Genomic DNA, 21,788 nt, shown 5'->3' with positions numbered 1-21,788 from the left:
GAAAGAGGGTTTGCGTTCCCTAGTCTAAAGCCCTTTTCAACTCAACGATTTCTTTATTGTTCCAGTGCCTTTCTGCTCCACTTTCGTCTAAGGCTTCTTTATCGTCAGTAATATTAAGCTGACACTGTAACATTCTAGTTAGAGTGCTATTGCCTAACTGGTCTAACTTACATTTCTTTGCAAATCCTACTTCCTTGTACAGTTCATTATTCTATTTTTAACCTTACTTTTTACAAATTTTTATTCTTAATTAATATAAAACTATATCCACATGTACACAAAGTTTGCGGGACAACAATTACAATTTTCGATCTCAAGAGAATTCAGATGATATTCTGTTAAGCAGATAACATGTGGGCAATCAGGATATAATGCACTTCATAACTCACAGATTTTATTTCTCAATCCTCTAATGTTCTGATGAAAAATGCTAAAGTCAGACGTGTTATCATACAGACAGGAATGATGTTAAGGTGATCACCTCTCACAGGTGGTTTACACTCTTTATAAATGTTGAGATTTGTAGAAATGTTGAATTGAATTCCTATTGTCCGTAGGTGAATTTACCATAGAAAACGTCATTCCTAATTACTGGTGGCCTCTTTTGTCTAGTAGAGGTTCTACATGGATTTCTCTTATCAATTAGCAGTTAGCAGCCGTAACCTATCTACGTCCAGTGAGGACTAAAACAAACTGAGAAGACTTAGTGTGTACCGTGGTTATTTGTAGTGTGTGTAAATTAGTGTTAGAGTTGTTTATGGTTAATCAATTACCAATCTAAATCCCGTGTCTAGTCACCAACACACGAGATTGTTAACAGTATTTTCTTTCTTTAAAATCTCCTATATTTAAAATGGTCATTTAATATTACAAGTCCAGATATGTGTATGTATGTATGTATATATATATATATATATGCTGTACTGCAGTAACAGGGGGCGCTAAGGAAACCACTAGATTACTTCCTCCATCGTTGCTTCATTGGCTAGGGGCAAACTGTTCGCAGGGCTTGTCAGAAGGGCGCAGGTGCGAAATGTGTTAAAGGAGGAAATCACAACAACAGAAACCCACATCCTCACCCTATGCTACCCTATATTCGTATATACAATCAATATACACTTATATACATTTTAGCAATATCACAAAGAGCCGACTGGTGTCGGATTACCATAGCACTTTCTTAGACGATTCTTGGACCTCATCTTAGCCTTCCTTTCACCCAGTTGCTGGTCGCTAGCCTCTTTTTTTTCTACTCATCCACTATATATTTATATCTTTACACATCCCTGCAGCTAGACACCCCGCCTGCAGTCTCTATATTACCTTTTAAGAGCCGAGCGACACCATATGGCGTCATGAAAATAAAGTCAAGGGGACGAATGACGCCATATGTCGTCGCGCAGTCCACGCGTGCGGCCGGCTTTTTAAAATCTAATTTTAAGTTATAAATTCTTTTTCTACTTACATGATTTTTAGTCACCAGCTTTATAAGTTGTCTCTCTTCCCACCTGCGTCCTCTAACGGAATGTTGGCTTCGTGTGGAAATCTTGGAAATATCCGGAAATCCAAAGTCCTGCGTCACACTTCACGCACTTTGTCTAGACGGTTCTTCGTTTCCCACGCGAAAAGCACACACAACACCTCAATTGCGAAGTAGAGGAAGTCGGCCAGTGATGTGGTTTGGCCTCCTATAATCGAGATATCTCCGATAAAACGGCAGGGTTTCGACCCCTGGGCCGTTGATGGCGAGGTGGACCCCTTCCAGCATGTTCCGCACAAGAGCGAGACGAAATTCTCTGTGTGACAACAGGATGTAACTGTTCAGATCCAGAGACGGAAAAATAGTTTATTTGTCCATTTTCAGGTTCGACAACAGATGCTATAACTGTTTACCACAGTTTGCCCACAGCTTCACCTGAATAATTATTCATACTACTCTTGACATGCTGGTGTGGTGGTCCCCAGGTTGCCGACGAAGACAATGGTTCTTCGTCGAAATCAACAGCCAGTGATGTGGTTTACCTCCTCTAATCGAGATATCTCCAATGAAACGGCAGGGGTTCGAACCCTGGTCCTTTGAGTGCGAAGTGGACCCCTTTCAGCATGTTCCGCACAAGAGCAAGACGAAATTCTCTGTGTGACAACAGGATGTAACTGTTCAGATCCAGGAGATGGAAAAATAGTTTATTTGTCCATTTCCAGGTTCGACGACAGATGCTATAACTGTTTGCCACAGTTTGCCACAGCTCCACCTGAATAATTATTCACACTCCTCTTGCCATGCTGGTGTGGTGGTCCCCAGGTTGCCGACCAAGATGCTGGGTCTTCGTCGAAATCAATTTCTGATTCACTTTCCTCAACGCCACTCTCAGAATTGAATGTACAACAATCTGATTCGGAGTCGTTTATGAGTTGAAATATGTCAGCGTCTTACAAACGAGACAGCGCAATGGTTGGTTCACGCTTTTGATACTGCTTGGCTGTGGTATTAGGATGCTAACCATGAAAGTACTTATAATCTACTTCCAGCAGAGTGAGAACAGAGAGCTTGTTGTGTTGCGACAAGCGATAATAAACAATCAGGGTTCTTGTATACGAATAGATACTCAAACCACATCTCTGCATACCGAAATGACGTACGTGTATAATCTTTCGAGACATGCAAGACTAAACATGGCTAAACCATCCGCTGTGTTTCAACATCTACATACAGCATTCTTCGTTCCAAGAACTCTGAATTCTTGTAGACAGACGACAAATTTGGGAATTATTTACTTGGAATCAGTCTAAAAATTTTTACACATTTTATAAAGTCTGTAAATTACAATATCTGATTCTATATTCTTTCTAGAAAAAACAGCGTTTATTTGGTTCGTTTATCACAAAAATTGTAGAAATCACAGCAATTTTAGGAAATGATTACAGTTTTTATTGCTTAAATTGCGGGTATTTAAATCAAATCCGTCCCGCTGCCATTACCGGAATTTAAAGGGCCGTCACTTAAAGGTTACACATGTCTACCTCTGCATCACTCCGTTGAGTCACTCTTACGCCCTGTACACTTTTCGTAACGTTCCTACTCATGTCCCATTGGAGAAGTTACACTTTAATAATATCACATTTGTTAAGCATGGCGATAAGAGTAGTTCCACTTACTTTGCGTTGAAACTACAGACGGATGGCGTGGCCCGGCACTTAGTCGGTGCTTCTTCCAGCATAGCCTCCGGCGAAAACTGCCCAAAATTACTGTTTGAATAATCCCGATACTAATTTACTCCCATGGTTATATACCTTTATTTTAGCTAACTCATTACTTTCCCGGAGGGCGCAAGTCCGCCTATAATGACGTCTTGTCCCAAGTGGCTGGTTCTCTTTGGCTGGGATCCTTAGGGGTGGACACGCAACCTTACGGCTATCCCACTTGGCTAAGCCTTTTTACCTCCAAATATTCCCCCAGCTCTCAAGTGTAGATTTTGTAGCGTTAGCATTTCGACATACATTCAACGTCATTATGCTGACAGGACATGTTGTAAATCCTTACCAAGATCACTTCGCTCTTGCACACGTCAAGCTGTGAATTGATTTCACTGCCGGCCTAACAGCTTACAATCTCTTCCTTTGCTAGTTCATTCAAGTTCAGTTCTAGCTACAAAATCTTTTATTCCCCAACTCAAGTTCCCAAACAATGAGTGTAAAATTTTGCGTCTCTTTTAATGTGTGATTCATAACCCACAGATGCAACATCCCTTTTCACCAGTGAGACTGTCAGTAGATGAATGTTCACTGATTATACTAGAATTCTAGGATTCAACACAAAGTATCCACAGTTATTAGCATACATAATTTGATATTAAGTATGGGTTACAATAGGCCTAAACATAGCTCAGGTGGTTATTCAGCTCACCTACTGCGTCGCACTGGGTTCCATCCTAGATGTCTTGTCACATATGTGATGGGCAAAGTGGCACTGAGGTGAGCTGAGCTTGCCTTGTATTTCTAAAAGGAATAAATTCATAATAAGGTAATAAGTCAGATATTCGGAGTGTGAATGTGCATCTATGTAACATACTCATGTCGTTTTATTTTCTTTTTCAGTCCTGGTATTTCTACGGAATGTGATCAAGGTAAGTTTCAGAGAAGCAACAATTTATGCGTAACCTGCAGTTAGCCTGTACACTGCTGCTTAACAAGCAGTTATAATTAAATCGAAATGATGGATTGAAATGTTTTCTGAAAGACAAAGAGAGAGATTCATTCTGATTTCCTCGACAAGATTTTGAATATAATAAACTGCCATATATTCAGAGAGGTAATTTTCAGAAACTCAATTACGTAATCAGTAGGCGAGTTGAAATTAGAATTAAAGCTCATATGACTCTTGTGTTGATGTGTGTTTCAGGAAAGATGTCCTCGGTGTGTGGTGGTCGCTGTGGCCATTACGGCTATATATTTCCTTCACTGTTTAATGGTAAGTTTCCTGATAGCTGACTCTTCACTTACCAAGTAACACTGTCTCTAGGCAATGGAACGAATTAAACAAAACTTTCTGATATTTGTTGCAGGAAGGATACATCAGTCACACAGTTCCTCATTTTTTGATCATATTTTTCCTAGCTGTATTAACGGTAAGTTTCTTGACAGCCAACTCTGCATTTACCGAAAATCACTCTCTCTAGGCAATGGGTCGAATTAAACAAAACTTTCTGATATATGTTGCAGGAAAGATTCATCAGACACAGAACTCTCCGTTCTTTGATCATATTTTTCCTAGCTGTATTACCGGTAAGTCTCTTGACAGCTGACTCTCCATTTACAAATCACCACTATCTCTAGGCAATGGCCAAATTAAAGAAATATTTCTGTTTATTTCCTTGCAAGGAGAGGGATTATTTTATTATCCACACCGTAAAGTCCGTCAATGAGGGCAACCCAGCCTTGTGTAAGGTCCATATTAATGATTCCTCGAAGTGGTGTGAGGTCAGGGATCATTCTATTATCCACACTGCGAAGACCGGCCATGATGATCACTTATCCTCCTGTCCAGTCCGTACTGGTGATTCCTCGAACTGGTGTGAGGTCAGGGGTTATTCTATTATCCACACCGCGAATACCGGCCATGATGACCACTTATCCTGTCCCGTCCATACTGGCGTTTCCTCGAACTAGTGTGAGATCAGGGATTATTCTATTGTTCACACCATGAAGTCCGTCCATGAGGGCCAACCATCCTCCTGTCCGGTCCGTACTGGTGGTTCCTAATAATGGTGTAAGGCGGCCCCTGGACACGTACCTCCATTCATTTTATTTACTTTTTTGTTGTCCCTTCCTGCAGATGTCAGCAACTCAGACTGTATAGCGCAGAACGGTAACACGATTAGAGAATCATGAATTTGACAGCAAGCTAAAGGAAGCTACTGTGGACTGATAGCGCCAAATGGTAACAGTCTTAATGAACAATGAATTTGACAACAAGAGAAAGGAAGCTGCTGTGGACACGATCAGTGAATCATGAATTTGACAGGAAGTGAAAGGAAGTTGCCATGGACTGATTTTTTTGTCTATTCCGTCATTTTCTTGAACTGTGGCAGCAAAGCCAGAAATTCCTGTCAGTATAGTCAATGTCCCGGCCAAAATTTAAACCGGACATGTCACAGTAAAAGCCAGAAATAATGTAGCTTTGTAACAGAACAAACTGAGTACTAGACTCGTGTTCTCGGAAGTGTTGGGTTTGAATCCCAACTGAGAGTGTAGCTGTCTGACTCATATTGCTCAGACCATCAATGAAAATTCCGGGATGGTAGCTCAGATATCACCGTCTCCTTCCGAATCCTCTGCAGTTCGTCATTCACCTATTACTTAACTTTGGACAGTATGCAGTTTGCAATAGTGGAAGAGTCGTGGAGTGCTCTGCGAAAGTTACGGCTGGCGGCAGTACATATTGTAACGTGTTTCGTTACTGAAGACGCCGTACGGATTGTTGATTGGTTTATTCAACAATCTACAAGTAACAGCTACAATTACTTATCACACAGTTGCGGGGTTTCACACTTTATAACCCTAATCGCATTAATCTGTTAACACTGTTGCGGGGTTTCACGATTTATAACCCTATGCGCAAATCAGTTCACTCTGTCTTCAGTGGTCTACACGTTTACAGTAAGGGAGCTGTGTATCACTGTATCACACACACTCCCAATTACACAACTACACACACGTCCGGTTCTTCTTTCCGCGACGGCTGCTATACTCCAACTGTAGTCTGCTCACTGGAGAACTGTTGATAACACACTGACTCGTCGGCTTGCTCGGAACTAAATCGGAGACTGCTACGTTACAACTCGACTCGGCGACTGTTACGGTACAACTGACTAGTAGCTGCTGTGCAGTTCCCTTATATAGCCGCAGTGGTGCCTGTTGCGTTCCACGTCACAGTAGGAAGCGGTTCCGCGTCACCGTGGCGTAACCGCGTGTTGCATAGCTACAAGGATGCGGGTTTTCGGCTAACTTCGGCTCCGCTCGTGACGTCACCGAGGGGAGAGTGGCGGGGTGATGATTCGCCTATTACGCGAGCGGTACGTTACCGCTACGTGCCGCTGGAGAGGTAGGGGTCAACAGTATGGACAGTACGCAGTTGGCAATAGTGGAAGAGTCGTGGAGTGATCTGCGAAAGTTACGGCTGGCGGCAGTACATATAAATCGGTGACTGAGCATGAGGTTTGTAAAAGTTTCGGGGAAATCCCCAGGCAGAGGGAGGTAGTGAACATCTTGAAAATTAAGTGTACACATCCTACAAGACATCTGTGCACAGTTGATCTAAATTTAAGTTAATGAATACAATGGAGGAAATGTAAACTAAGAAAAAGTTCTGGGAAGAACTAATCGTCTAATTTCTTCTGATAGAAAATGATGCATCATAAATTCTTACATGGTTAGGTGTGTATTCCTTGTTGCGTGAATGTGTTTATCAATCCTTTGCTTAGCAACGTTGAGGATGGATACATATAAACATATTCCGAAAGCAGGCTCACAAAACAGGAGCTTGGAGGCCGTGTATTCTCTGCTGTATATCTCCAAGTTATGTAGAGACGACAACTGACTACTGTGCACTGCGTTATTCGGTGTTCAGGCGACATGTCACATATATGCTTAGGTTATTGTTGGATACTATACTGGTATATCAACTTATCTCGAAAGCCTCATTTAGAAATAAGGAAATAGGCTACGAAAGCTTTGTGACCATTGAACTAAGCTTGCACTTGTGTACCATGCAACTATTTCCTTTTTAGTGAAAATACCTATTGCCGAATCATAAATGTTCGGACTCTTACCTAAGTCTTAAATAGTGTTGTTCTCAGGAGTCATAAATGGTGACTTTAGGATCTCCCCTGAATCTGTGTGCTGCGTTGGTTAACTATGTAATCTTTTTAGAGCAGAAAATTGTTGTTCGAGAGAATCACCCGTTGCTGGAATGGTTAAAAACAAATACGAGTAACTTTGAGGCTTCTAGCAAATTTGTACTCCAATTTGAACAGACCCCACATACTCGTACTACAATATAAATATTCTTCAGATCAATTAATGAAAGATGGCTGAGTTTTCGGATGAATAAAATTTAAACAACTTCTCTATAATTTCAACGACTAATAAGCAATAGCTAGAAAAGTTACATAACGGTATTTAAAATTTCAGAAGTACATAACTGAGTGAACTTTACATCTAGTATTTTGAAGAATCACTTTGTAACTGTCCCTTCATAGGTTCAACTAATTCACATCACAGTTGACGACAACAGGTTTCTCGATTATCATTCGCAGTCTCTTCGTCGAAAATTTAGAGTTCTTTACCTCCTTGTGAGCAGGTTTCCCTTTCGGACCAAACCTCCCTAAATAGTTGCAATCCTTCAGATAATTATAAAATTCTTTCACTTTTTCGAACAGTAACAGACACTGTTACTTTTATTTAAATAACTAGCTGTGCCCAGCCACGCCTTGCTGTGGCTCAGTCTGCCCGTTCTTTCCACTTTGATTTGAAATTACCAGACGCAATGCTCCAGCTCCGCGAGTACGACGACCTAAGCTTGTCCTTCTGCGAGGCATTATTTGGATGAATTAAAGCAGAACGGTTGCACTGAGGAAGAAGAAAGAAAGTTATGACAAAAACATATGAAGTTGCAAAACAATAAAAAGGAAAGAACACGAACCGGAAAAAAAGAATAAAAAATTAAAAATACAGACGAAATATAACAAATGAAACGCAGATTAACGCACACAGCTCAATCCCACCGCCAATTTCACCGAAATATAAGAACAGTTAAAAAAAACGAAATGAAAAACAACGAAAAATAACCATACCAACGAAATAACTTCCAGGCACGTCTCGGATTCAGCGAATAGGTTATTGAACGCTCACCCCCACACCAGCGAGTACAATTATTATCACATCCAGTATCACCGAAAAATTCTTCGGAGCTGGACTATTATAACCCGGTTTCGGACGCAATAGAGGGCACTTTCGCCCAGGGTTCCACTCACGTGTTCTGTGTTCGTTGCCGCAGAAATGCATTATTTCCGCTGTTTCAACAGTTCGTTGCCACGGTTATTCCAAGGCAACGCTCTGTTTCGACAGTTCGTTGCCACGGTTATTCCTAGGCAACGATCTATTGGTATTCCATGGACGACGTATAACACGTTACAGTATATTAATATTGAATACAATTAATACTTTTACCTGTTTTTACCTGTCACGTGTGTGACATCTACATAACAGGTATATAGAAACACGCGCTTATTCGAATGCAATGTTCTGTCAAAATTTCGAAGCAATCGGTGAAGAACTTTCAGAGATCTTCGAGGAGAGCCAAACCAACAGTTACGTTTTTATTTATATAGATTTCAAAAAGTTCTTTGGCTTGCAGTAGTATTTCAGAAAATATTGCAAAAAAAATTAAATGAAAGCCTTGTGGAATGTGATGAAATCCTGGAGCAGAAATACAGGTTTTCCGTTTCTAAGGAACTTGTTTCCGTCGCTTTGGAGCTATTCAAGCGCCAAGCAAATCAACTGGGTTAACACTCTTCTTCTGGCTAATATATCCCATCAAGTGCACGTTTTATTCTTCCCCTCCCATTTGCGTATGCGTTCTGAAAACTACAGCGTTGTTTTCAAGGATTTGGTTAGCAAGCCTGTGACCATAATAAATTTATATTTTATTTAAGTATCCCGTTGCACCAATATAGTGCTTATTTTATATATTGTACATTTCCGTCACTAATACAATACCTTTAATTCTCTATTCATGATATGTTTTGGCCGTGCATGGCCGTCATGTTCGCTATGCTAAAACTGTTGCACTGTACAGTCTGCCACAACCTAAAATTAAAATTGCAACTAGAATTCAAATTATAATAGGTCATCCTATTGAATATAGTAAAGACGTTGATTCCAATCTTCTTGTGGGACCTATTAACGCAGTCTTCAGGTTCGTGGATATATTCGAGTTTCGTTTAGTTCATGGATGTTGTGTGAATGTTGATTATTCTTATATATGTCCCTTTGGTTTCTTGTCTTCTGTCTAAAACCATAAAAATTAGAATACAAAAAACTTATAATTTTTCTGTGGTTCTTTATGGGTGGGAAACTTGGTCATAGAGTCAGGGTGTTTTAGAACAAGGTGCTGAGGAGAATATTTGGATGGAAGAGAGATGAAGTGACAAGAGGCAGGTGAAAACTGCATAATGAGGAGTTCCATAACTGTACTCTTCAACAAATTTTATTAGAATGATCAGGGCAAGGAGGATGACATGGCCAGGGCATGTAGTACAAATGGGAGAGAAGAGAATTCATATAAGATATTGGTATGAGAGAAATAACCTTGCATGTACTTGGTATTGGTTCTGTTGACTATTGATATTGTAGTTTTACCATGAAGTGATCCGAGTTACATTCGGCACCTCTATAGGATCGCACATCGATAAGGCTCCTTGCTTATCTTGCATCTATCATAACATGGTCATTTAATTTCTTGTCCAACCATTGAGAGATATCCATTTTTTCTTACGGAAAAGCCTTAGGTGAAAACCTACTACTTTTAAGCAAGTTTCCGGTGACTGGAAATCGGCCATCATTACTCTATTGTTATTAAATTTATCGTGAAGGTTATGGTGTCCCACGTGTTGTACGTAATACAGGATCTTTTCCTATCTTCGCCTTTGCACCACCCCACAATAATTTGGATGCCATATCTTACTGATGTTGCCCTTCATATGGAGATGGCATAAACACTCATCTGCTGACAATTATTGGGTTTTTGGACTTTGTCCATCTTCCAGTATTCTAGTAACTAGAAACACCTTCATTCCAGCAATTTCTCCATCATCATAATCACCTGGGGCAGGTACAATAGGACAATCAGTGGCCGCAGTGCCGAGGAGACCCAATTAGGACTCCATCCCCACGCTTACTTACTTACTTACTTACTTACTCATGGAGCTGAGCCCTTCAAGAGGAGCCGCCAATTCTGCATCTACTCAAGAATTTCCCAGCATTTTATGGAACCCGAAGGTTCATTACCATGTTCACAAGAGGTTAATTGTGTCTTGCATCCTGTTGTGTATTTAATAAATATTAGAGTGAGCTGTATCCTTCCCCGTGTGGGTCGAGAAGCCCGTTCTGCTACCACTTTGGGCCGTGTCCATCGACCCCGTGGGTAAAGAACCCCGTTCTTATACCCACTTTGACCCGTGAACCCCTGCTCATTATGGGTAAGGGACAGGCTCATAAAAAACGACTTGCTTGTGGCGTGATGCACTATGCCTCCCTAAGATGGTGTAAGGGATCTCGGGGGAGGAAAACCACAGTCGGGACGATGGGCCAGGCCGGACGGATCCGCTAGTCAGAAGCTGGTATGGAACATACGGCACAAGTACACATAAACACAATTGGCGTCCTCACACATATAAATAAATATGTATTAATAGCATATGTATACAGATGGGCCCGCCTGAAAGGCAGTAACCGGTCAGAACATGTGATAAATGAGTTAAGCAGAACTACGCTGTGCCTAGCCGCACAGAACTCAAGTCAGGCACGCCTCATGGCGTCTTCCAACTTCTGCAGTATAAGCATGTACTTAGGCAAGCCTTGAGGGCACAAGGAAATATAAACAGCTTACATACACGCCTGAGGGGCGATCTGCTGTTTAGCACAACCTTAAACAAAACCAAATTATCCTACGCCACACGGCGTTCATAATCGAAGGAAAGTGATTACTTCAGCAAGTCACTTGTAATCCTGAATTTACAAACTGAAAGATTTACCTCACGACTGATCCACCCTTGACCATGTCGTGAGGGCACTCTTCCCCCTTCAATCCGTGCTGCGGGCCGAAACCAAATTTCTAACCGAATCAATTCCACTTTCCGAAACCAAATTTAGAAGCAGCAATGTTTCCACGGGAAGGCCAACGGGAAGAGAGGCAGATACATTCACTTGTACTACGCAGGAAACCGCGGAATACGTCCTGGAGGGGGGGGGGGATAAAGGGTCAGCTGACCTGACGTCAGTCAAAGACTTTCACAGGAAAGACGGGAAACGGCTCGCATCCGGCGTTTCGTTGGGGGGGGACTCCAAAGAACTTCACGGAGAAGAACCGTTACACGGTTCAAGAGTCAATTTTACCGACCACACAACATATTTTATTATTATTACACAACAAGTTTCGACCTCAAGTGGTCATCCTCAGGTGTACGAACACACCTGTATAATTACATGCAATCACGTATGTCTTCTCACTTATTCGATCCTGTATCTTATTCAGGCTCAAGCTCAATAATCTATCAAGCTCCTCTCACAAAACATAAGTTATAATATTATTCTAAATGTCAAAAGTTAAAATATAAAATTAAAATTTAAAATTTGTGAATCGAATTTCAATTCAGATCACTAGTCATGCTTTCACTTTCACTTGTTATTCAGTCACTTCTTACTTACGCTAATCACTGCGTCAAGTTCACTTTAACTAGTTTAATTATATTATAGGTTAAAAGTTTGTGAATTAAAGTTCAATTTTATTATATTGATTGCACTTTCACTTTTTGGAAGTTTCGCTGTTTCTCTGAGTCCTCTGATGTTGCTGGATCTGTTACGGTCCTTGTCGTGATGACCATTCGATTCACAAATTTTAATTTTAATTTTTAACTTTTGACATTTAGAATAATATTTTAACTTTTGTTTTGTGAGAGGAGCTTGATATATTATTGAGCGTGGGCCTGAATAAGATACAGGATCGAATAAGTGAGAAGACATATGTGATTGCATGTAATTATACAGATGTGTTCGTACACCTGAGGATGACCTCTTGAGGTCGAAACATGTAGTGTAATAATAAAATATGTTGTGTGGTCGGTAAAATTGACTCTAATATGTTCACAAGAGCCCTCCACTGGTCCCTATCCTGAGCCTAATCTACCCAATCCACACCATCCCATCCTATTTCTCTAAGATCCATTCTAATATTGTCCACCCACCTACGCCTTGGTCTTCCCAGTGGTCTCTTTCCTTCTGGAATACCCACCAATATCCTATAAGCATTCGTCTCCCCCATTCGTGCTACATGACCTGCCCACCTCATCCTCCTTGACTTGATCATTCTAATTATACTTGGAGAAGAGTACAAGTTATGAAGCTCCTCATTATGCAGTTTTCTCCAACCTCCTGTCACTTCATCCCACTTTGGTCCAAATATTCTCAACACCCTGTTTTCAAACACCCTCAGTCTATGTTCCTTCCTTAATGTCAGAGACCAAGTTTCACACCCATACAGAACTACAGGCAAAATTATAGTTTTGTATATTCTAATTTTTAAGTTTTTGGACAACAGACGAGAAGACAAAAGGTTCTGGACTGAATGGTAGCAAGCATTACCCGAGTTCAATCGCCTCTTAATTTCCTCCAGAATCAGGTTTCAGTCTGTTATCGTTGTTCCCACACTAAGTGAATTAAAAAATTAATTAACTAGAAACATAACTTTTCGGAAACTAGACGTGTTTCCGTCCTCGGGTGGGGGGAGGACACCTCTGTTTGGACCCTTATATAATTTCTTTTCATATATTGTTTCAGATCAAAATGGGAAGTACACATACCACCGTACTGGAAATTTTGTCTAGATGGGCTTACAGTAAGTAACATACATACTGTAACTCGTAATCACAAATGATTATAATAGTCCCTGGTTTTATGAAAACCATCAGGTATTTAAATAGATTATTGAAGTAGAAAATATTAAACTACTTGTAAAATAGTTAACCAGAATCGAAGATGAAGCTATTCAATCGCATTATAAGAGAGGCCTTTTAACTTCATTGGTGGAATTAGCAAAATCTTGTCTGGTACTTTGGATAGTGAACACACAACATATTACACAGTCAAAATTTCGGATTTAGAAATGGAAGAGGCTGATTTCTTAACTTCCCAAAGAACAGGTAACAGTCATAAAATCGACTTTAAGATGTATAAGACATTACAAGACGTATTTGAAAACAAGAATGTACGATCGTAAGGGCTGGCGAATAATGAACACGGTGATAAGATAAAGAAACTATATACATCCTCACCCATGCTGCTTGTTGTAAATGAGCATTCGGCGCAACTAGACAGAGCTTCGGGCATACTCTAGCCACATGTTATTGCACAAGCTCAAGTAATGAATCAGATGAAATTAAATCAAGCTGACTTCCCCACTGACTTGACATTTGTCTTCCTCTAACAAATCATTTGGTTACAATGTGTACCCTGTTTTGCCCTTGCCAATTAAGATAAAAAATACCGAGTTAAAACTTACATGTATATTGTGAGAAAGTCAGTATTTGTTAATAGATATAGCTGTAACCGCTCCACTGTCACTCACTAATTTAAGTATAATTAGAATAATCAGTAACAAAAAGTTAATTGCAGACAAGTAATACGTAAGCCAGTGGGACAGAGTCACATTCTTGTCTTCAGGAATGGACTTATTCCAAATCTTGATATTACACAGGAAGCACCCACTGTGGCTTTTTCTGAGAAATTTTGTTTGCGAGTAGCACGGCGGCAAACTTTGAGAATTCGATCACTGACAGGTCCTACACGTCGTAACTTAAAAGTATGCGGTTTTGAAACCCATGCCAAGCAGGTTATCTGTCAGTGTACTGTCAAAAACGACTTTAGGACTTTAAGGGTCAAAGCCCCAAATTGCAGTTAGCTGACTGGAGATCCAGAAATTGTGTGAACCCCAGTTCTCAAAATTACCCAATCAGTGGAATTAAGGAGGAGTGACTTAGCAAAGGAACTGACGTCCCGGGGACCTCAGTGTTTTCAGACAAAGAGTCACAAGTTAGTTGACAAACAGTGGCCAAGTGCCTGCTACTCGGGAACAATTTAAAAACAAAGTCTGTGTTTTTCGCTGTTCTGTATAACCCCAAATTCAGAGTGCTAAAGAAAGTGTAAATTGTAATAATAACGTCCGTTATACCAGGACTGTGCTAGATAAGGACCTATACATAAGCATCCTTTGTATTGACGGTGTGTGCAATCAGGAGAAGGGAAGTGTTGATCTCAATAAACGGTCACAGTGTTTAAGTGCAAAGTAGCATTGAACCAACTGCTTCCCTCCCCGTCCTAAGCGAGGCCCTAGCAAACGCCCTGAGAAGGATCCCAGCTCTATCCACAGCTGAATTAGTTGACTACCACCTTTACCCCCTTTCCAAAATAAATCTAAGACTATTGTAAGCCGACACCACCTGAGCTTACTGGCGCCCAACCTAAGAAGAAGAAGAGGAAGAAAGGAGGAGAGGAGCGACGAACGTGTGACTAACCAACCAACAAGGGGGGGGGGAGTGAAGGTGAGGTAACAACGCTTACAGAGTGAAGAGGTGGAGCCCAACGTAAGGGCTGGACGGTTATATAGCTAAGCAGTATTACTCTAGGTTAAGGGTAGACGAATTTAATGGAATGTAAGCTGACAACAGCCATCGACTCTGCAAAGAAAATTACCCTGTGCTTGTAAAGCATTTAGACAAAGAACATGAAGCCTAGCTGCTTCAGTCCATTGGAAGCATACCTAGCAGTTGTACTCAGAATATAACAGGGCTGAATCAAACGCTGTGGACCCAGCTGGGTAATAATGAATGGATAGGTGCTGCTCCACGAGTGCATACACTCAAATTGTTGTGTTCGGAACAGGAACAAATTAACATTACGGTGACAAGTCAGGAATTAGATTGTAAGTGTATATCTGTGTAGCATGCTGTAGTCGTTTTATTCTCTTCTCAGATTTAATGAAACAACTAGATCCAAAGATTGTCAAAATGAAATATTTGATTGTATATCTGTGTAGCATACTGAGGTCGTTTTATTCTTTCTTCTTTAGGCAGGACAGATGAGTTCATGAGAACATTTTGGCTAATTCATGAAAACTCGGTAAGTTTCAGAAAAGCAGTAAAGGAATTCCCGTTCCTTTACATGACATTATATTTTTATTTAATTGGTGTATTGAAATGTTTTCTAAGAGAGAATGAGAAAGAGATTCACAGGATTTTGTAAATAATGAATCGCCATATATTCTTAGAAGTAAATTTCAGAATCTCAGTCAGTAGGCAAGTTTCAATTAGGATTAAATGTGTTACTCCTGTACTGATGTGTTGCAGGGTATCAGTGGCCTTATTACCTTCGTTGGAATTTTGAAGTGGCTCAACGACATCTACCTTGTAAGTATCATGACAGTTGACTCGTCACTTACCAAGCATTACTGTCTCTAGGCAATTGGTCAAATTAAAGAAAAATGTAGTTCAGTCTGCAAGGTCAAGTCTCCCTGTGGCGAGATTTCACTTTCTCACCCAGACTCTTTAAATAGTTGCAGTTTACCAACAAAGAAAGGGCCGTGATAGCTTAGTCGATATAGCGACTTTATACGGGCTGGATGACCTAGGGGTTGGAGTTAAAATTCCGGTAGGGTCTTTCCTCAACAGCATCCGGTCCGAGGTCAAGAAAACCTGGGTTTATACATCCACTCCCCATACGTTTTCATGGCGTAGTGTTTAATTTCTTATGCACAGGGACAACTTTACTTTTACCTTACGCTCCTAGGAGAAGCCTTTTGTCTAACACATCCTGGACTGTTGACTGTGGAATTAGTAATGCAAGCTGGCAGCAAGAATTGATTTGCACGGACTTCGCTGAAATGTCACTTTAATGCGATTGACATTTTCTTCAGAGGTCCGTGTCTTTCTAGGAGATTTTACTCGGAACAGACTACCTGTAGTCTTCAGTTTTTGTCCCAGAACCGAATGCTTTTCTCTGTGGGATGTTGATGTCCATATTGTGTTCTGAAACAGCACTGGACAGCTGTGAGAAATTGCAACTCTGTTAGCCACAACAAGAATTGAACCTGTACCTGTGGTGTCGATATTGCTACCGATTAATACAGAGCTCGCGGAAGGTAATCAGGTGGCGCATGCGCGCAAGCCGGTCGTGAGTTTATTCCGTTGACATAAACCGGATACATGTATGAAAATTAGTTTCCGGGATATACATTTTTATTTTGGATACATTTCATCCGGACTCCTGGGACAAGGGACCAGCCCGCCGTGAGCCCACCACCCACACACACAGACAACCATACCCCGAGCGGGACCAGAACCCACGATCCCAGCACTCGAGCGGGTGAAGACGGCCAACGCCCCAGACCGCGCGACCACCGTGATCGGTAAATGAGGAACTAGTGCACAATAATAATTCAGTTAAATTCTTATTTATCTGCGTGCCAACCCAACAGCCCCAGGACCAGTTACACAGTGAGCACGAGCGAAAGAAAGAAAACAAATATACAAAGTACAAATCAAAGCAAAGTAATAATAATAAGCTATTAAAAATAAACGTAGCTCTGAAATACTAAGAGATATATATTTACTGTCAAATGTGATACGAGAAATCAAAATTTAAGAAAACGGGAGTAAGTAAACTATGACAAGGCAACATAAAATTAAATTATATTGTATACTCTCGTGGTAACGTTGTTAGCTGAGGCACTATGCTACAAGTCGGAAGGTTGCGGGAAGGTCCCGATGAGGTCATTGGGATTTTTCAATAGAGAATAGACGTAATTGGTAGCTTATATTGAACACTGCATACCGCAACGAACTAGTCCGACCAAAAATTCGATTCCCTGATGAGGTCACTGGATTCCTCAACTGACCCAATCCTTCCAGCCGCTCACAGGCCTGTGGTTTAACCCAGCCTCCAACTGAAACGAGCACCAGGAATCCCTTCGGGTGCAAAGGTGGCCGGCGCCTAATGCTCAAAACCACCACCGCCATCTGTGAGCCGGCCGTGCAGAAAATGTGGGAGCCTCGGCGCCTTATCACCCTATGAGCCGCCACGGCCCGCCACAGGGACAGCTTCAAGCATTTATTTCCATTTATGTCAAGTGTCTGTTAATGTTTTGTCAACTTGTCCGGATAATTAGTGTAATGTGTCAATGTCTCTCCTACATTTAATTACATGAGACACACATAATGACATTCAGTTAGCTTTGAGACACCACATTTATGGACGCAATATAAGAATATCTTCAGGTATTGATCTCACTGTGCAGTTCAGCTGGAAACCAGACACTCGTGCAATTTGTCGTCCCTCCTTTGTAAGCTACATACTTTTAGAGCTGAGAGTTTATAAACGAGTATTGGAGACCTAGCGCTCTTATTTGCATGTAGAGAAACATGCAATAACTGCTTCATGCCGGAACTGCGAGCTACGTGACTGGAAGTTGTCAGTTCCAGATAGGAATACTTACTGAACCGCGTACCCCCTTGGAATTATTAGGTACATTAAAAAAATTCACTGACCACAACGAGACACGAATCCGCGACTTTCCGGCATCAGCAGAATGCCCCAACCAACCACGCCACTGTGTGACCTTCGGTCATTTGTATGAAGGATGAAATAAGGGCCGGAGTGAGTCGCGTTTGCGTGAATTTCATTCAGCGCTTCTGCTACAGGTGGGGAGGTTCAACTGGCCAGAGGGTGACTTCACATAGTTAGATCCTGACTGTTCAATTATCACACTCGTGAGCAATCAGAACAGAAAGCTCTGATTCACATACTAATAACTTTAATTAACCGCAGTAGTCTGTTACATGCAATTGAACTGTGTTAGGGTTACTTAGATTATCCGGCACCACCGACATGCGAGAAATCGGGTTACTGTTAATGGGGGAACACAGTGTATAATGAGAATCAAAATTTCTTAATTTTTACTTTCTACAAGTTTAATTTCATTTAGCACTCTGAACACTGGAATGCGACTGTGTGAAAAATATGATATGTCTGCAACCCGAAGGCAAGTTTACGGCTTGTCTGTGTGTAATTTTGTTGCTGGCTCATAACTCTCAACATTCAGGCGCAAGGTACCAAATATGGCTTCTAACAATAGAAGAAACAGGACAGCCAGCAATGGTCTGTTCAAAACCAAAAGGTCACTACAGCTCAAATAGGCTTTGGAGAGTTCGTAAAGCCGCTACAAGGTGATTGCGGTCACATGTCCTAATCAAACTGTTCGCTTCATAAAGCCTCTACACGGTGATTGCGGTCACATGTCCTAATCAAACTGATCGCTGGTGTTAAAAGAAGAATAACGTACCGGGATTCGAACCCCAGTTTTCTCTTCCCTATGGTAAGGTGAGACAGAGTCTTCTTGGCATTTTGGTCATTACTCGACCTATTGTAACAGCCTGGATGATAAATGAGTACGAAAAATTTTGGTGGAATGAGAATTGGCAGGGGAAACCGAAGTAATCGGAGACAACCTGAGCCAGTGCCACTCTATCCTCCACAAATCCCACAGTATCTCAACTGGGCACCCAAAGCCGGCCATTATCCGCCTGAGCTATGGCATGGCTTAAGTGAACCCTGGATTACTCTCACTTTAAATGGCGAAATGCCATGCATTAATGCCGCACTTTGCTTTATTCGACGATGATTTTCAACTGCACTGTTTATAAGTGTGATAAGTATGATGATTGCGAGTGATAAATGGCGACTGTCAACGGAAGGAGCCATTTGATGGCAATTTAAAGGAAACTACATTCAAGATATCTGATATTTTAAGTCGGGACCTTCTGATTAGGCTTTTCTCAGGCACACTTCTTTCTCTTCAGACCTCGCACATCCAAGGTAGTATTTACAATATAAACATCTACACTCAGAATATTAACAAGTAAATAGGCATAAGCTTCGCTCAGTGTAACTGGAACTTGTAAGTCACGCGGAACGGATTCCTGACTGGACTTCAAAGTTTCAATCAAGTGGCTTGGCGACAACACCTGTGGCTGTATATTCCGCCTTTGGCCTTCAGACAAGACTGAATTATTAAGTCATATTCATATTTAACCCCCTCTAATGCTCTCTGCAGTTGAATTGCATGGTCATTTAACATCACCAACATTGAAGTGTATGTGTACTTCCGTTTTATTTCACCGTTCTCCTCATTGACGAAGTTCTTAATATCCTGTAAGCCCTTCTCTAAAATCAACTCATTCTTTGTTCCGGCGTTTAAAGTTTTGTTCACCGACTTCAAGGTAGATTTCACAACGACCATCTGTTCCTTCTTCAGTTTTATTAGGTCTGACTGCTCCCTTTATAAATTCGAGATGTTTTGATTAAAGAATTCTTCGTTTTCTGAGTCTAAAATCCCAAATAATGAATTTGAAATATGCCCAATAGAACTGAAAAGCCCTCTTCTCTTCCTGAGTAAAATCGTTTCCTTTCTGGTTAATTGGTGTGCCAGATTTCTCGTGCCCTTCAGCTTGAGTATCAGAAACAGGGTTCTACATTCTGACAAATTTAGCCATAATATTTTATCATGTTTTTACAAAAATCTACTGTGGCTCCTAGGTATTTGCCTATCACTTCTACATTGTCACTGCCCTGTTGTAAGTTGAGGTATGTTACTGTTTGCCATTCACTGTTGTACAGTCTCGCTTCTGCTTCGTGCTGGTAGTACAGTCCAGGTGAGCTCGGTAATGGTCTCTTTCATACGTTGAGGCTGCCGCTCGAGCCTAGGCAACTGATTAGTACAGCTGTTACGATCGCCCACATCTGCAATTACGTGAAAAATATCTTAGCTCGGTTCGCGTGAATCTACATTTCTTTTCCTTTCCTGGTATGTAGTACAAGTTTCGGGCCTTCTATTGTTGTGTTCTCATACGGGCCTATTTACACAGCTTCTAACTTCTTAGATCGGCCACGGCGGACGCTCTCGTCCTTCACTAACACTTTGGTTCCTACCTCGAACTTAGGGACAAGAACTTTCCGGGTCATAATTATTGTTATGGCGTAAAGGGGGGAGTAGAGGATTCTTTCCACCTCTTCCGCCATTCGTGCTGTTGCGCCTTTTGGGAATGGCCAGTTGTAAGGCTAAGTGCTTGGTAATTGTCTCGTTAACTACCTCTTAGCTGTGAGTTCACGGTATCGGTAACATGGGAGGTACGGGATATCGGGGAAATAGAAGGTGTGACTATGGGGTAAGTCATTAACACACACATCCCCCTTACTTGGTCTACTCTCGTCTACTAATATATACACTTATATACATCTCACTTTCATAGCCGACAGTTGTCGGTTACGTACACATTGTAATTTAGATAAATACACTCTTGGGTTCACCATCCTAGCTCTCGTGGTAGTTCCTACGTTCCCACTCAGGGCCTACTCTCTCTCTCTCTTTCTCTGCCCTAACCTTGTAAATTGGCACTTTAATAATATCTCACTTTATATCCATGACTGATATGAACAGTTCGACTTACTTGGTGTAGGAAGCTGATGGTGTCCCCTCTGGCTGGTGCGACCATGGCTCTGGCCCTCTTGGCCTCTGGCTTACTACTCACTTAACATTTGTACACAAAGATACATAGGTCGCTGAAGAAAAAGTAGTAGTATTACATGATGTGGATAACCCCCTCTTCGAGTTGCGTTAGCTACTTTATAACTTTTTCCTTGCTGACTCCTGTGTTTGGGGTAAGCTCCGCCCCTTAATAATATCACATTTGTTAAGCACGGCGATAAGTGTAGTTCCACTTTCTTTGCGTTGAGACTGCAGACGGATGGCGTGGCCCGGCACTTAGTCGGTGCTTCTTCCAGCATAACCTTCGTCGAAAACTGCCCCAAATTACTTTTTGAATAATCCGATACTAATTTACTCCCCTGGTTATATACCTTTATTTTAGCTAACTCATTACTTTCCCGGAGGGCGCAAGTCCGCCTATAATGACGTCTTGTCCCAAGTGGCTGGTTCTCTTTGGCTGGGATCCTTAGGGGTGGACACGCCCCCTTACGGCTATCCCACTTGGCTAAGCCTTTTTACCTCCAAACATTCCCCCAGCTCTCAAGTGCAGATTTTGTATCGTTAGCATTTCGATATACATTCAACGTCATTATGCTGACAGGACATCGCGTCACAAACCAATGTCCGTCTAACTTCATACGCAGAAATTCCTTGAAGTTTCTTAACCCTTCTTACATCCTTTTTCGTACATCTTACAAGTATTTCCCAAGATCAATTCTATCCTAACCAATATTTCCCTCTAAAATAAAAATTTAAATACTCTTTTAATATATTACCGGGAGTCGACCTTCACTGCACAAAATCTCCCCCACACAAAATGTGGAATATTCCCCTTAACTGGGAATATTACACTAGTTTTCTATGTATGTCTCTATGTAGTCTCTCACATTATAACATCAATGTTGTAATTATACACTTG

The 21,788-nt window shown here is 41.3% G+C and overlaps 1 protein-coding gene across 1 annotated transcript; it reads left to right on the top strand.

The window, feature by feature from the left end:
* The first annotated feature begins 2,502 nt into the window (after positions 1-2,502).
* On the top strand, positions 2,503-15,835 carry LOC111875056. The gene is made up of 8 exons (XM_023871095.2): positions 2,503-2,533; positions 4,096-4,124; positions 4,400-4,468; positions 4,563-4,625; positions 4,720-4,782; positions 13,114-13,171; positions 15,401-15,450; positions 15,678-15,835. Exons 1-8 carry the CDS (start codon positions 2,503-2,505, stop codon positions 15,786-15,788), a joined length of 474 nt encoding a protein of 157 aa, XP_023726863.1. The 3' UTR covers positions 15,789-15,835.
* Positions 15,836-21,788: the final 5,953 nt, after the last annotated feature.

The sequence above is a fragment of the Cryptotermes secundus genome, unplaced genomic scaffold, assembly GCF_002891405.2.
Source record: "Cryptotermes secundus unplaced genomic scaffold, Csec_1.0 scaffold2159, whole genome shotgun sequence".
Taxonomy (NCBI): Eukaryota; Metazoa; Arthropoda; class Insecta; order Blattodea; family Kalotermitidae; genus Cryptotermes; species Cryptotermes secundus.
This window is presented reverse-complemented; position numbering and strand designations above follow the sequence as displayed.